General features: G+C 52.3%; 1 protein-coding gene across 1 annotated transcript; it reads left to right on the top strand.

Annotated features, from left to right (window-relative positions):
• The first annotated feature begins 615 nt into the window (after positions 1–615).
• LOC127692821 (uncharacterized) lies at positions 616–12,886 on the top strand. The gene is made up of 5 exons (XM_052193418.1): positions 616–872; positions 968–1,166; positions 3,453–3,664; positions 6,212–6,306; positions 11,420–12,886. The coding sequence occupies exons 1-5, from the start codon at positions 616–618 to the stop codon at positions 11,434–11,436; spliced, it is 780 nt and encodes a 259-aa protein (XP_052049378.1). The 3' UTR covers positions 11,437–12,886.
• Positions 12,887–14,240: the final 1,354 nt, after the last annotated feature.

The following is a 14,240-nucleotide window of genomic DNA, read 5'->3' as shown; positions in this document are numbered from 1 at the left end:
AATGGGAAAAAAACACCATACCAGCTACTTTATTTGGGGGAGGGGGTGGTGAGACAGGGTTTGGACCACTCTCTGTAGACCAGGTTAGCCTTGAACTAAGAGATCCACCTGCCTGTGCCTGGGATTATAAAAAGAGTGTTCCCACTGCCTGACCATACCGAGCCATCCTTCTCCGGGCCGCTTTTCTTTCTTTTTTTACAACATTTCTGTAAACTAGGGTTGACTGACCCTCAACTCTCTTGCCTCCAATGCCAGAAAGAATACTTAGAGGTTATGTTTAGAATGCTTTTAAAAATGGTTTGTTACCGCCTTCAATGAAATGTCTCTTTAACAGAAAATGTATTTCTGTTTCTCAAAGGCATTCCCAAATCTGAAATAGCCCCTTGTAAAGGGTTGGATGAGTCTGGTAACCTCGATGGCTTAAGTATCCATGCGAGTCTCTCATCTCGACGCAGGCACTTAACAAAGGGTTAAACTACCATCTCCGTGCTCAAGGGGACCGTGAGGGGTAGAGAACTAGGGAAGGAAGAGGAGCCATAGGCTGCCCCGCAGGCGTGCGGGTCCCCGCAGGCTCAGAAACACTGTCAGCCGCGCCATTAGGACGCCAGAGAGAAGATGGAGGATCCTCATCCTGGCGCGACCAGCGCCTGCGCCCTGGGAACACGACGCGTCCCGCGAGGCCGTTACAACAGGGAAAGGAAGGGAAGGGAGCGTAGGGAGGGACCAAGGCCGCGGTTCCGGCGAGCCCGGCTCCCGCGCCGAAAATCCGCTCCAGGTCGCTCACGACCTGAAGCCGCTCCACGGATTTCGGCCGCGCTCCGCGTTTTCCCTATAGCCCTTTGTGTCCCGCGCGCCTTTGGGAACGCGGGAACGCGCGCTGAGCTGGGCGCCTGCGCAAAGAAAGGCACGCCCCCCCAACCGGGCGCCTGCGCAAAAGGAGGTGCATACCGGCCGCACGCCTGCGCAGAAATAGGTGCGCCCCGCCCGTACTTGAGGATGGGCGCCACTTTCTGCCCCGCCCCTGCCCGCCATTTCGCGTTCGGTCGCTTCTCCTGGGTCGACGTTCGTGGCCTCTGTGTGATGGATGCCCGGAAGCCAGTACAACAAAGGCCGTAGTTGCTCGAGCTGCGCGGGCTGCGTGTCTTGCCGCTGCCCACGGCGCCCAAGTACGGGGGGGAAGTGGGCGATCGTGCACCCTCCGGCATGGGTTTGCTAGTCAGCCCGTGCGTGCAGAACCTTAGCGCAGCCGCCTTCTTATGTCCAACCTCGAAGCCTGCAGCCTCCTAACCTGTATCCACACCCAGAGTCATATTTGCCCTCTTCTAAGTGTAGAAACTCACGGGCTCCTATATATCGTGTGAATTAGTTTGGCGGATATATTCGACCTAAGTCTGTCTACAGTTGTGTTTGCGCCTCCTGGCTGTTTATAGATACCTGAATGCCGGTCTGCACTCAACTTGTTTTTGAGCCTTGGGGAGCTGACTAGACTCACCACTACAAGCCCTCCGTATTCTGTGTGAGAAAAACTCACATTCGAGACATAGAATCTATTGTTCTTGACGAGTTAACATGCAAAACCTAACCACCCAGCTCCCATTCCTTGTGGGATTCTATCTTAACTTTTGAGATAAGGTCTCCCCTCATTGCCCTGATTGGCTTCTAACTCTTGAGACAGCCTGCCTCTGCATCCAAAGTGCTAAGATAATAGGCGTGTGCCATTACTTCCGGTGTACCTCACATTATACGGTTAAGCTTCTCTTTTGGGCACAGTTTTTGCACAAGGGGCATGCAGTGACGTGGATAGTGGCCCGTGGGTAAATAGGCGATTAAGGATGTCTTAACGACCTTGTGAAAGAGATGGGCTCTTTTAAAAAGGTCAAAAAATGTGTCCCAGAGGAAGTTCTATTCCCGGCTGTTGTCGCCTGGCCTCAGCCTGTCATCCTGGGAGGAAGGGGGATGTCATTCTCCCAAGAATTTATTTGGATTGAAAGAATCTAAGGGGAGGCCCAGCAGGGGGACAGCAATGGAATAGAGGGTGTGTGGAGGAAGGACACGTGTTTGTGGCATCTCCAGAGGTAAGAAGCTTCAGGAGGTGAACCGAGATTGCATGCATCCCAGACCAGCATCCTCCTGGAGGAGCAGTAGGTAGCCCTGGGCTTTTGAGATGAGACACAAGCTTCCCCTGGATCCCAGCGCATCCTGCATTTAAGCAGCTGGAATAACCACTAAAGTGTGTTCTCGCTCAAACTTAACCTCACTGGTAGCCCTGGTCTTTATATAACCATGAATGCATCCTGCTGACACCTCCCAGGTGCTGAATTACACCACACCCAGCAAACCGAGGGGTCACTTGCTTTGAAGCGCTGGCTGGGAGGCTGAGGCAGGCCAAGCCAGCCTATAGGTCTATAAAGGCCTAACTTTTCGCATAACATCTAACTAAGGACCTTCTTACCACAGATATCCCCAATATCTCCTGTAGCTCCTGTGTGAGTAGGTCTCAGGGACAGTAATCCACTCTAGGCTGTATCAGTCACTTGCATCTACAGTGACGGTTCTTTCTTTCTTTCTTTCTTTCTTTCTTTCTTTCTTTCTTTCTTTCTTTCTTTCTTTCTTTCTTTCTTTCTTTCTTTCTTTCTTTCTTTCTTTTTTAAGGAATGTGAGTACACTGTCTTCAGACACACCAGAAGGGGGCATCAGATTCCCATTACAGATGGCGTGAGCCACCATGTGATTGTTGGGAATTGAACTCAGTACCTCTGGAAGAGCACTCAGTGCTCTTAACTGCTGAACCATCTCTCCAGCCTCTTTCTTTCTTTTTTTTTAACCTTAAGATTATTTCACACGTGCATATGTTTTGCTTTCATGTATGTATGTATGTGCATAACTTACATGCCTAAGTGCTTGTGGAGGCCAGAAAAAGGCATCAGATCCCCTAGAACTGGAGTTACAAACGGTCGTAGGTCACCACGTGGGTGCTGGGAACTGAGCGTGGGTCCTCTGGCTAAGTAACAAGTGCTCCAAACTGCTGCTGCTCTCAGCTCTGTCCATCTCTACCTCTTTTAAAAAAACAAAAATAGCCGGGTGGTGGTGGCACATGCCTGTCATCCCAGCACTCTGGGAGGCAGAGGCAGGCAGATTTCTGAGTTCGAGGCCAGCCTGGTCTACAGAATGAGTTCCAGGACAGCCAGGGCTACACAGAGAAACCCTGTCTCGAAAAAACCAAATACAAACAAACAAACAACAAAAAAAAAACAACAAAAAAAGAAAACATTCATTTACTCTGTGTGTGCCCGTAGAATTCACCAGAACTTGCAGGCGTTGCTTCTCCTATATGGCGAGGCTAAGGGATTGAATTTAGGTTGGTAGGTCGGGTGGGGCATGGATGAGTGGCATGTGCCTTCCACATAAAGGAATGGCTTGGCACAGGACCGGCTCTCCTGGTCTTTTCACAGTTGCCCCGGTGCGCTCCTCAGCCTGTGTCGGGAAGTCAGGAAGTTGACCATGCTCCCAGGGCACCAGCTGGGAACTCTCAAGTCCCCACAGATGTCCGTCAGGATGGAAGTACCCTCCTCAGGACATCTGGGCGGCTCTGGGAGTTGAGCATTGACCGACTATCATCCTGCCAGCTGGCCATGGTCCCTGTGCCACTCAGGCATGGCATCAAGTAGGTTTTGCCACTGTTTGAATCCACCAAACAGGGACAAAGGTTGGGCCCCAGGAAGCCAAGTATGAAGCCTGCCTTATAAGCCCAGTGGGGAGGTCAGTTGTGGGGGCTCACACCTTTAGTCCTGGAACTTGGGCAGAGGCACCTAGATCTCTGAGTTTGAGAGCAGCCTGGTGTACAGAGCAAAAGCCAGGAAATCCAAGGCCACACAAAGAAACCCTGTCTCTAAAAACCAAAATTAATTAATTAATTAAAAGGCCAATGGGAAGTAGGTTTGGTGGTCTCATCCCCTCTCGCCATCTTAAACCACACAAAATTAGGTTTTGTGCTTTCTTTAAAGGCCTGGGTTATGTTACCCTCTGTGCCCACCTCTCACCCCCCCAGCATCAGTGTTTGGGCCTCTCCAGTTCCCCCAACTGTGCTACTGCAAGAGCCTAGGTTCTATGCCCAGGAAATCCCTGGCAAGAGCTCCTCTCGCCCCTAGAAGGAAACCGCGGAGACCTAGAAGGTGTCCCACAGCTGCCGCCAGCGTTTACATGTAAGGAAGAAAGGGTCCTTGCACTGAGGGAGTGCTGAAAAATGAATGCTGCCTTGTCCCTGCAGGCTCCCTGAGAGCTCTGTGGCCGTGTGTGTGTGTGTGTGTGTGTGTGTGTGTGTGTGTGTGTGTGTGTGTGTGTAAGTAAATAATTTAATGGGAAACTCCGGAAAGCCGTCAACCTGAGGGAGACTGGCCTTACTCAACAGAAGGCAGCTTATTTAATATTTCCTTAAGCAGTGGCAGGGTGTGGGGTGTCTCACAGGCAACCCTGAGAAATAACCCATTGCTCTGGGCTCTGCCTCTGGGGGGCTGGATGGGGATGGTTTCCTCAGGAAATAGTCTTTCAGGTCACCCCTAAAATACCTGCTGTGGCAACTTAGAGATCTGACCTGGGGTGGCCGACTTGGTGGACCAGGCAGCTTATGAGCAAGGAATTTGCCAGGGGTGTCACTGGAGGACCACTGGCCTTCCAGAAGCGGGGGTTGACCTCCGTACACAGGCCTCTGGGAGGCTCCTCCTAGATCCCGCCTCCTTAGCCTGGAGGGAGGGAAGGAAGAGAGGGAACTGCTCAACCCTCTGCCCTGAGGCTGCTAGCCAGGGACACAAACATTTCCTTTTGTGGTGCCTCAGAGGGCTGGGGCTGCAGCCCAGGGCCTGAGAAGGACTATAGGGCGCATACCCCGAGGGTTGTAGTGACCTTGGCTTGTGAAGGCCACGCCCATCAGGCCTTCACCCAGTGTGCTGATAAAGGCCAGCCTGCAGGTTTGGTAAAGGCCTCACCATTGGCTTCAGGAGGAAGTGCTCACTGCTTAGCCAGGCTCTCAAACCAACTTCTGCCTGTGATGGGGGTGGGGTCCCTGAGAGGGCAGGTCCGCAGTGAGGTGGAGAATGGACTGCCAGGAGCCCCTGCCCTCTCAGCCTGCGGTCCCAGGCACAGAACAGAGCCTCCTTTTTAAGAGTCTTGGATGCTATTTTTGTCTACTGGGGGGATACAAGGTGACCCTGGCAGGCAGCCCTGGGATGGGAAGTGGGGGGCTGCGCGGATGGAGATGGGGTTGTTTCTGCTCCAGGTCTGCGGCTGCTTCAGCCTGCCGCACTTTTCACACCAGAGGCCGAGGCCAAAGCTGGCAGGACTGCCATCCCACAGCGAGGAACTGTGTGCCCACCGGAGGGAGCTTCCCTGTGCCTGTTCTGGGTATAAGACAGTGCCCCACGCAGCCCTGAGCCGAACACTGGCCTGTCACTCTGATCTTCCTCTATCTGAGTTCCTGGTGTTTACTTTGCCCTCCCCAGCCAGTTGCCCAAGGCCAGTGTCTCTCTGGCCAATATGGTATCTCAGCACACTTGAATGTTCAATTTCTTCATTTACTGGAGGATTTTTTTTCCTAGTCTGAAACTCCTATTTAGTCCAGGCTGTTGTTGAATGCTCAAAGATCCACCTACCCCCTAACCCCCAGGGGGGAGACCAAAGTCATCCCCAACTAAGGTCATCCTGGCTTTTAAATTTTCTATTACTATGAGTACACTGTAGCTGTCTTCAGACACACACCAGAAGAGGACATCAGATCTCATTATGGTTGTGAGCTACCATGTGGTTGCTGGGATTTGAACTCAGGTCCTTCAGAAGAGCAGTCAGTGATCTTAACCGCTGAGCCATCTCTCCAACCCCCTATTTATTTTTTGAGGCAAGGTCTCACTGTAAAGACCAGGATGGCCTTGAACTCAAACTCACTGAGATGTGGCTGCCTCTGTTCTTCTTTTTGTTGTTGTTTTTTCCGAGACAGGGTTTCTCTGTACAGCCCTGGCTATCCTGGAACTCACTCTGTAGATCAGGCTGGCCTCGAACTCAGAAATCCACCTGCCTCTGCCTCCCAAGTGCTAGGATTAAAGGTGTGCACCCCACACTGTCCCACTGCCTCTGTCCTTTTAATGCTAGTATTAAAGACATATACCATTCTATTTAAAACTAATGGTTTTTAATGTTACATGCATGAATGTTGTGCCTGCAGGTATGTTTGTGCACTGTGTGCATTCCTGGGACCCCAAGAAATCAGAAGAGGGCAACAGATCCCCTGGAACTGGATGCTTATAAGCCACCATACAGGTATTAGGAATTGAACCTGGTTTTTCAAGGCGGGGTTTCTCAAAACCCTAGCTAGCTGTCCCAGAGCTCATTCTGTAGACCAGGCTAGTCTCAGTCTCAGATCCACCTGCCTCTGCCTCCCTAGTGCTGGGATTAGGTGTGTGCCACTCTTGGCTTTGTTGTTGTGTTGTTTATTTGTTTTGTTTTTGAGAAAGAGACCTGGTTGTGATGGCACACTTTTTTTTTTAATTTTTTAATTTTTTTTTTTTTTTATGTATTCACCATTGCTCTCTTCAGCCACACCAGAAGAGGGCATCAGACCCCATTGCAGATGGTTGTGAGCCACCATGTGGTTGCTGAGATTTGAACTCAGGACCTCTGGAAGAGCAGCTAGTGCCCTTAACTGCTGAGCCATCTCTCCAGCCCCCCCCCCCCTTCTCCTACGCATGCGCTTTTAATCAGCATGTGGGAGGCAAAGGCATGTAGCTCTCCTTGGATCCCACTAGCCCCATCTACAGCATGGGTTCCAGGCCATCCAGAACTACAAAGACAAAGAGGCTGTGCTGTATCTTCCAAGACCGAAGCAAGAAGGTTCTCAGGAGTGTCCTGAGACAGCAACACTGAAGTGAAGAGAGGAGCCTGTGCTTGCTCCCCACAGCCTGCTGTGCTCCCCACAGCCCGCCGTGCTCCCCACAGCCTGCCGTGCTCCCTACAGCCCGCCCCAGGAGACTCTCTCAGTAGTCCATGGGCACAGCTGCAGCTTTAACTGCCCATCTCTTTAAAGTTTATTTTTTGATTTTCTTTTAGGATTTACTATTTTTATGTGTATGGGTATTGCTATGAGTTTATGTGCTTTATGGGTGTGCAGGTGCCCACACAAGCCTGAGGGCACAGGAAACCCCGGAGCTGGGTGTCCTTCGTAAGAGCAATAAGGGCTCTTAACTTCTGAGCCCCCTTTCCAGCTCTTGTTTGTTAGTGTAGCCCAGGCTAGCCTGGAACTTACTATGTAGATGTAGCTGGCCTTGAACTCAGGGATCTGCCTACCTTGCCTCCTGATCACTGTGATGTAAGTTGTGTGTCACCATCCCGAACGCCAACACCTTTTTTTTTTCTTGGGCATGGTTTTATATAGCTCAGGTTGACCTCACACTTGCTTGTTATATAACAGAGGGTGGCCTTGAGCCACTTATTTTCCTATCCCCAGGTCCTGGAGTTATAGGAATGTGATAGCATACCTTGTGAACTTTCCGTTTCAACCAAGTGCTATGACTTAGGAATGTTCATCCGACCTGGGGCACCCCAGGCCTGGAGTGAAGAGTGGGCCTTTCTGGGTGAACCCTTTAAAGGGGCTAAGATTGTAGTTAAGGGCGAATAAAGCTAGGTTATGCACTTGCTAAACCTCCTCAGCAAGGCCTAGCTGAAGGGCTCTTCCCACCTCCCAAACTATGACCCATAACTGGATAATCAGCAGGTACCTGACTTTGGTTGTTGGAGGCCCCTTAGGGCACCAGGCAGTTCTGAGCAGTGGTTGCCCTCCTTTCTAGTTGCACAGGTGTGGGGTAGCTTGCACACATGGCTCTAGGTAACTGTTGAGTTACCCCAAGAGGAGAGGAGCAACCCCACACCCACTGATTGATAAACCCATACATGACCTCTTGGTCCCCTGACGTTTGAAGTTCAAGTCCTGTATCTTACTCTTGCCCATAGCTTGTAGTCTGACACTAACACTTTCTTGAACAGACTCAAGGATGCCTTGAACTTGTGGGCAAGGACAGGACGGTGGGGATAGGAGGGGAGGCCATAAAGACTTTCTGGGAGAGACCTGGGACCTCAGCCCAGAGAAGCTGTCCTCTCTGGAAAACCAGCCAGCTAGGAGCCAGCAGACCTGTCTAGTCCGGGTATAAGTGGGAGCCTCGGGCAGGGTTCTGGGGAGTAGGGGAACATTATTGGCTTCCATGTTGTATCATTGTGACAGTGAAACCCCAGAAACCATCGAGGGCAGTGCAAGGCAGTGGGAAAGAACGTTTTGAAGAGAGGCCCCAGGAGAACAGCTTTCCTGGTCCTTGAGGTCCTTGCCAGGCTCCTTTGGGCCAAGGTCTGCCCTGGGAGAGGGCGGCTGATTCAGTCCAGTTCTGGAAGGACGCCAGGTCAGCTCCCACGCTGATGGGCACGGGTGGTACCTAAATCAGAGTCCACAGTAGACCAAAGGCTTCTGGCCTGTCGCCTGGTCCCTAGCCCTGGAGACAAGTTCCCTCTGCTGTCTCTGTAGTTACTATCTTCCCCTAGTGGCTCTTGCTCAGGGAATCGTGCAGTTCAGGCCTGGGGCTCAAAGAACTACTGGGCTCCTTCTGACTCCCCAGCGTCTGTTTCTCAAAGACAGGCTGCCTGAGTTCCAAAAGGACTCCATATTGACTCCCAAAGCCGCCATTGAGGTTGGGCTCTGGTCCTAGCTGTGTGGGTAACGTAAGGCAGTTCAGGGTGATGATAGTTAATGTGTAACTTTTCCATTCTGAAAGAGCAGGATGTCTGAGCCGGGCTTGCTGGGAATGACAAGTGCAGAGCCTGGGTGTGAAATGCAAATGTCGCCTCACATGTAAATCCTTGTGGGTTTCTTTTCTGACACAGTCCAGCCGCACCCAGGTGCCCAAACAAATGCCTAATGACCTGATATGAGTGCCCTCCGTAGTGGGCTAGGCACCAGGCGCTGACCTTCAGGGAGCATGTCTTCTCTTTTTTTAAGTTCAGGCCAGTTCCCTGCTCACTGAAATTTATGTAGGCTCCATGTCATCCTTGCCTGGGAGAAATACTTTCAGTCTGGGGTGTAGCTGGTTCTGTGGGTAGGGTAGCTTGCTGGCACCCTCCCAAATGGGAACAGCACAGTCAGGCAGGTGTTAAATGCTAAGTCTATAGGGCTCTTAGTTATTTATTGCAGGAAATTTATTTATTTATTGCAGGAGTAGGAGGGAGCGAGCCAAGCTTAGGACTCTGCATGGAAGATGCTAGACAGAGTTACCCCAGCACGGGGCCAGGCAGGCAGGCAGGCAGGCAGCTGAGCCACTGAGGCCCTGGGGAGCCCCAGATGTTGTCCCTTTCAGCTTGCTGCTTCCAAAAGGGTTAGTAGGAACACCAGAGGGGTTGAGGGGAGGAGGAGGAGGAGGAACATGGGGCTCCCCCGGGACTTACTGGGGAACAGCCGGGAAGGCCAGACCATCTGTTCCCCAGGCTTCAGGGACAAACTGGGCCAGGCAAGGGGCTCCCAAGTACCAGCCAGCGACACACCTTTGTCCTGAGCTTGTAGAGGTAGTTACTTCCCAAGTGGGTAGAGGAAGAGATGGCCTCAGAGCGCCTGTGCAGAGGAGCCTTACTAGAAGCCTGGGAGTGTATCTGAACAGATCAGCACAAGCTCCGTGCTAGATGGGAAGAAGAAGGTACCCAGGCACTGCAGCCCTGAACCACCACCAAGGTCCCCGTCTCAGTGGAGAAGGCAGGTTGTAAGGGACCCCTGCGGGCAGGGCTGGTGATGGTAAGCTCTGCTCCGCCCTCTGCCATCCCCACTCAAGGGCACCTGACTCTAACCTCCCTGCTGTCTGATGCTTGTTGTCAACCTGCAGTCATAGCCACGCCATGAAGGTGATGTCAGCCACAATCTCTTCTTGCTCTCTGTTCTTGGGACACCTGGCCGTGTGTGTGTGTGTGTGTGTGTGTGTGTGTGTGTGTGTGTGTGTGTGTGTGTGTGAAGTGGGTAGGCAAGGCAAGCCCTCTACCCCTGAGTACTACTTTAGCCTTTCATCTCTACCTAGGTCCTGTTGTTTTGTTTTGCTTTGAGACTAAGTCTCATGTTGTCCGAACTGACCTCACACTATGTAGCCGAAGATGACCTTAAGCTTCTGATTATCCTGCCACCATCTCCCGAATGCTGAGACTACAGACCTGTTCTACCAGGCCCAGATTATGTGGTGCTGGGGAGTCCAACCCAGACCTTCATTTAAACACTTTGCCAACCGAGCTGTACTCCCAGGTCTCTCTACCTAGGACTTTTGAGACAGGATCTAGTGATTCTTCAACCTATCTTAATGGCAGTTCAAGGCCAAAGAACCAAAGGTGAGCTTCTCAGAGCTTCAGGAATCTGAGGGTCCCACTCACATGTCTCAGTGAGTTTCCCTCAGTGAGCATCAGGTGGGGGCACATTTGGAGGTGCCTGCTGCATATTCTTTGTGATGCCAAGGCTCCTAAGAAAGTCAGACTTCCCAGCCCTGGTTGGTTCTTGCTAGGTCCTTGTTCAGAATCTTATGTCCCAAGAGTAGGGGGATGACAGCAGAGGGCTTCCTGTTTCCACACACCCCTCTCCCACTCCTCTGACTCAAGGGGACAGAGGGCTCCCCCAGGTGGCCAAAAATCCAAGGCTGGAAGCTGGAAAGCTGCTACAAACTTCTGGCCCCGTTGCGCCCCTAAGCAGGTGGGCTTTCCCAGAGCAGGCGGCTCAGTCTGGACATTAGGAAGTCAGGTCTGTGTGTTTGTTGTCTGCATGGAGCAAAGGAGGCAGCAGCTCAGGACTTGTACATTATTCTTAGTCTAGGGAAACTAACTGCTGCCAGTCCCAGAGCTGTAGGAACTGGCCATGGGTCATAGGACACAGAGACATGGGCACGGGAAGCACAGGGCAGGGCCAGGTGTGAATCCAAGGCTCTCACTCTTCATCTGTATGTTTTGGGGGGTTAAATCCTGGGTCTCACACATACTAGGCAAACACATTCCCACAGCACCGTATCACTAAATACTTTATTTTTTTAAGATTATTTATTTATTTATTTATTTATTTATTTATATGTAAGAAGCTGTCTTCAGACACACCAGAAGAGGGTATTCGATCTCATTACAGATGGTTGTGAGCCACCATGTGGTTGCTTGGATTTGAACTCAGGACCTCCAGAAGAGCAGTCGGTTGCTCTTAACCTCTGAGCCATCTCTCCAGCCCTCTCTAGAGCTTTTTTAAAGACGGTAGAGACAGGGTTTCTATTCAAGGCAGGCCTTGAATTAGTGATCCTTCTGCCTCAGACTCCCAAGTAGCTAGGATTACTGAACCACCAGGTCCAGGCTCAGCTCTTTTCCTCCCTTCCCTTCCTTTTTTTAATAGGGTTTCTCGTGCTATAGCCTGGGTTGACCTGGCCTGGAATTCACTTTGTAACCCAGGCTGACCTCCGACACAGACCCTCTTAGCCTCCCAAGTGCTGGGATTAGAGGCATGCACCACCACCACACCTGACTCGACTTCCCGGAGACGTGCGCGCAAAGGTCTCTGGCTAGGAAGCAAGGCAGCAGATAAAAGCAGCTGGACTCCTTGTGTAAATCACAGCACTCCCAGAACCTGGCTCATACTTCCTCACGTGAAAACAGCAGAAGACCGGGCAGATGTCTAAACTCGCAAATAAGGGCATATGGCTTGAACTCCTTATCCTGGGAGCATGGCCAGCAGGTGCCCAGGAAGAGTAGGCTGTGAACAATGACAGGCTAGTCACATCTAACACATGGTAACTATGGCCTGGGAAGGTAAGGGAGAAAGACAGCCTCCCTCCGGCGCCAGCAGGATGTGTGTAAGAAGAGCAGGCCTTAGGTGTTGGTCTTTCTAGGCCCCCAGAACCGATGGCAAGCTATTGATCAATTCCAGTGACAGGTTCGCAGTCTGCATCCAGCTTCCTGGCAGGGCCAGCCTCAGCATTCACAGACTCAGGCTCCTGCCTGGTAACAGTCGCAGAGGCTGGGGACAGACGCATGGATGCTGGCTGGATCTCACACAGCCCCACCCACATCTTCTGAAGGCGGAATCTGCTGCCGCCATCTGTTCCGTGCAGACACAGCTGAACACTCGGCCTCCTGTGCACGGGGAGCGGTTCACACAAGTACATATGTGCACAAGTGTGCCTGTGTCACAGAGAGAGAGAGAGAGAGAGAATGAATAAAGGGGATCTTGGTGAAGAGAGCTGAAAAGCTGGTCCAAGTTCCTGTAGGGCCACAGCCCTGGAATCTCCCTGCTCTCGAGCTGCAGACTGCTGAGTAACCTACCTTCCCTAACCCTGAGGCTGCCTTCTGAACTCAGGCTGAAGATCGCTAAGGCATGCAATGCTCATGATGACCACCAGGGGGCGGGTGAGCACTGGAAAAATTCGGTCAGTCCAGCCTCCATCCAAAACCCTTACTACTCCGCTAGACCCTGTCTAAAAGCGCACTAATCCCAATTTTGTGACAGAGAAGAAAGGTGGAGGAGGGGACTGGAGGGGAGAAGATGGCTAGGAGGCCGATAGGAAGCACATACCCACAGACTGGAGAGATTGACAGACTTGGGGGCCTTAATTTTGGGTATTTTGAAATAGTCGTCCTTAGTCCATTCTAGCTTCAAGGATGGCCTTGAACTCCTGGTCCTCCGGTGTCTTGCCATCTAAATTCTTGGATCACCCGAGTGCACCTCAGCACACAGCTCAGAGCATTTTATTAGAGAAGGGACAAGATCTAGCTTTCATTTCATCCCGGCTACAGTGTGGGTTAGGTAGTGTTGGAGCTCAAGACATGGTTTGATAACAGTCACCGTGGCACCTGGGAGACAGAGGCAGAGGAGGTGTCCCGGAGGGAGGGTGTGGGGGACGGCGTTTCTCCCAGAGCTTGGAGCAGGAAGGAGAGAGCTGCGGCTGGGGTGGGAGCATGGTGTGTGCAGCTTCTAGACCTGCCCTCAGAGTTCCCTGGAGAGGAGCTGAACACCCCAGGGCTGAAGTAGGCCCTTTCCTCTGCCCCACCCAACCCTGAGGGCATGGAAATGCTGTGAGAAGGGGAACCTAACCCCTGGCGGCCTCCTGCGAGGGTGGAGGGGCTCAGGGATTATTCATGGGACTTGGCTTAGTTCTTACTGGCCTCTCTGATGAGGCCTGGCACCCTCTCCCTCAGCCATAGGTCAGGCTCGAGGCCCATCCTGGGTGGCTGCTGGGCTCTAGCGCCTAGCATCACCTGGGCTCTGGTAACATCTGCATCCCTGAGCTCGTGCAGGCCTTCCTTTACCAAAGATTCCTCCTCGGGAATCCCACTTAATCTTCACAGCAGCCTGGAACACAACTCCTACCGTCTCAGTCGCATAGCTGGGGACCCACCCAGCCTGAGGGGGCTTGTGTGTGGTCATACAGGCACAGACATCTTACACATGGGGTAGCCTTCTCCTGGGGTTGTAAAAAAAGTTTATTTTTTAGAAATATTTAAACATATGCACCTACCACAGAGACCATGTTCAGAGGACAATTTCGGAGTCAGTTCTCTAATTTCCTTATATACGTGAGTCCTGGAGAGCTAACTCACAAATTTGAGACTCCCTGGCCTTCTCCTTTAAGGAGTTTTAGTACAAAGTTCCTCCGCGACCGACCTCCACCCTTGCACCATCAGGCCACCGGTGGCCAGCTGCTGGGAAACTGCCTGCCTAGTGGATTATGATCCCTGTGCAAGAGGACTCTAGAGCTCTGGTTAAGAGTCGCCAACCCTGCAAGGTAACCCGACCCGAATCCAGCTTTAGGTTTCTACCGGGAATTGGGGGGTGTACAGGGAGCCGAGGGAAGCCGCGAGACGGGGCCCCGGGGCTCTGGAAGGATGGGGGTGGAGTGGGACGTGCCTGGGCAGACGAAGTGGGGACAAAGAGGGCCTCAGCACACCTGGCGGCCTGCAGCCCGCGCCCGCCAACCCAGATTCAAAGTGGAGCGGAGGCAGTGATTGGTGGCCCGGCCCCGAGCCCCACCCCTCTCACCTCTTAAGCATCTGGGAAAGGGGAACCTTGCTGAGAAAGGCCCCTCCCCATGTTCCTAACCACCCTGCGGTGGCCTGGCTAATAACTGCTAGTAACTGCACCTAGTTCGCTCTTCCTCATGCCTCAAACCTGGCGGGGCTTCTGCGGGTAGAGCTCCACCACTACTCTCGGAGTTGCAGGG

This window comes from Apodemus sylvaticus, chromosome 9 (assembly GCF_947179515.1).
Source record: "Apodemus sylvaticus chromosome 9, mApoSyl1.1, whole genome shotgun sequence".
In the NCBI taxonomy this organism is placed as follows: Eukaryota; Metazoa; Chordata; class Mammalia; order Rodentia; family Muridae; genus Apodemus; species Apodemus sylvaticus.
Note: the sequence above shows the minus strand (reverse complement) of the source record. Positions and strands in the feature narration are given on the sequence as shown.

Bases quoted from the DNA above. Each gene is read 5' to 3' on its own strand.
- LOC127692821 (XM_052193418.1), top strand. From the start codon at position 616: ATGGAGGATCCTCATCCTGGCGCGACCAGCGCCTGCGCCCTGGGAACA. The intron at 1,167-3,452 runs GTACGGGGGGGA...GTCTTTTCACAG, and splicing joins CCGCTGCCCACGGCGCCCAA to TTGCCCCGGTGCGCTCCTCA. The intron at 3,665-6,211 runs GTAGGTTTTGCC...TTGTGCCTGCAG, and splicing joins CCACTCAGGCATGGCATCAA to GTATGTTTGTGCACTGTGTG.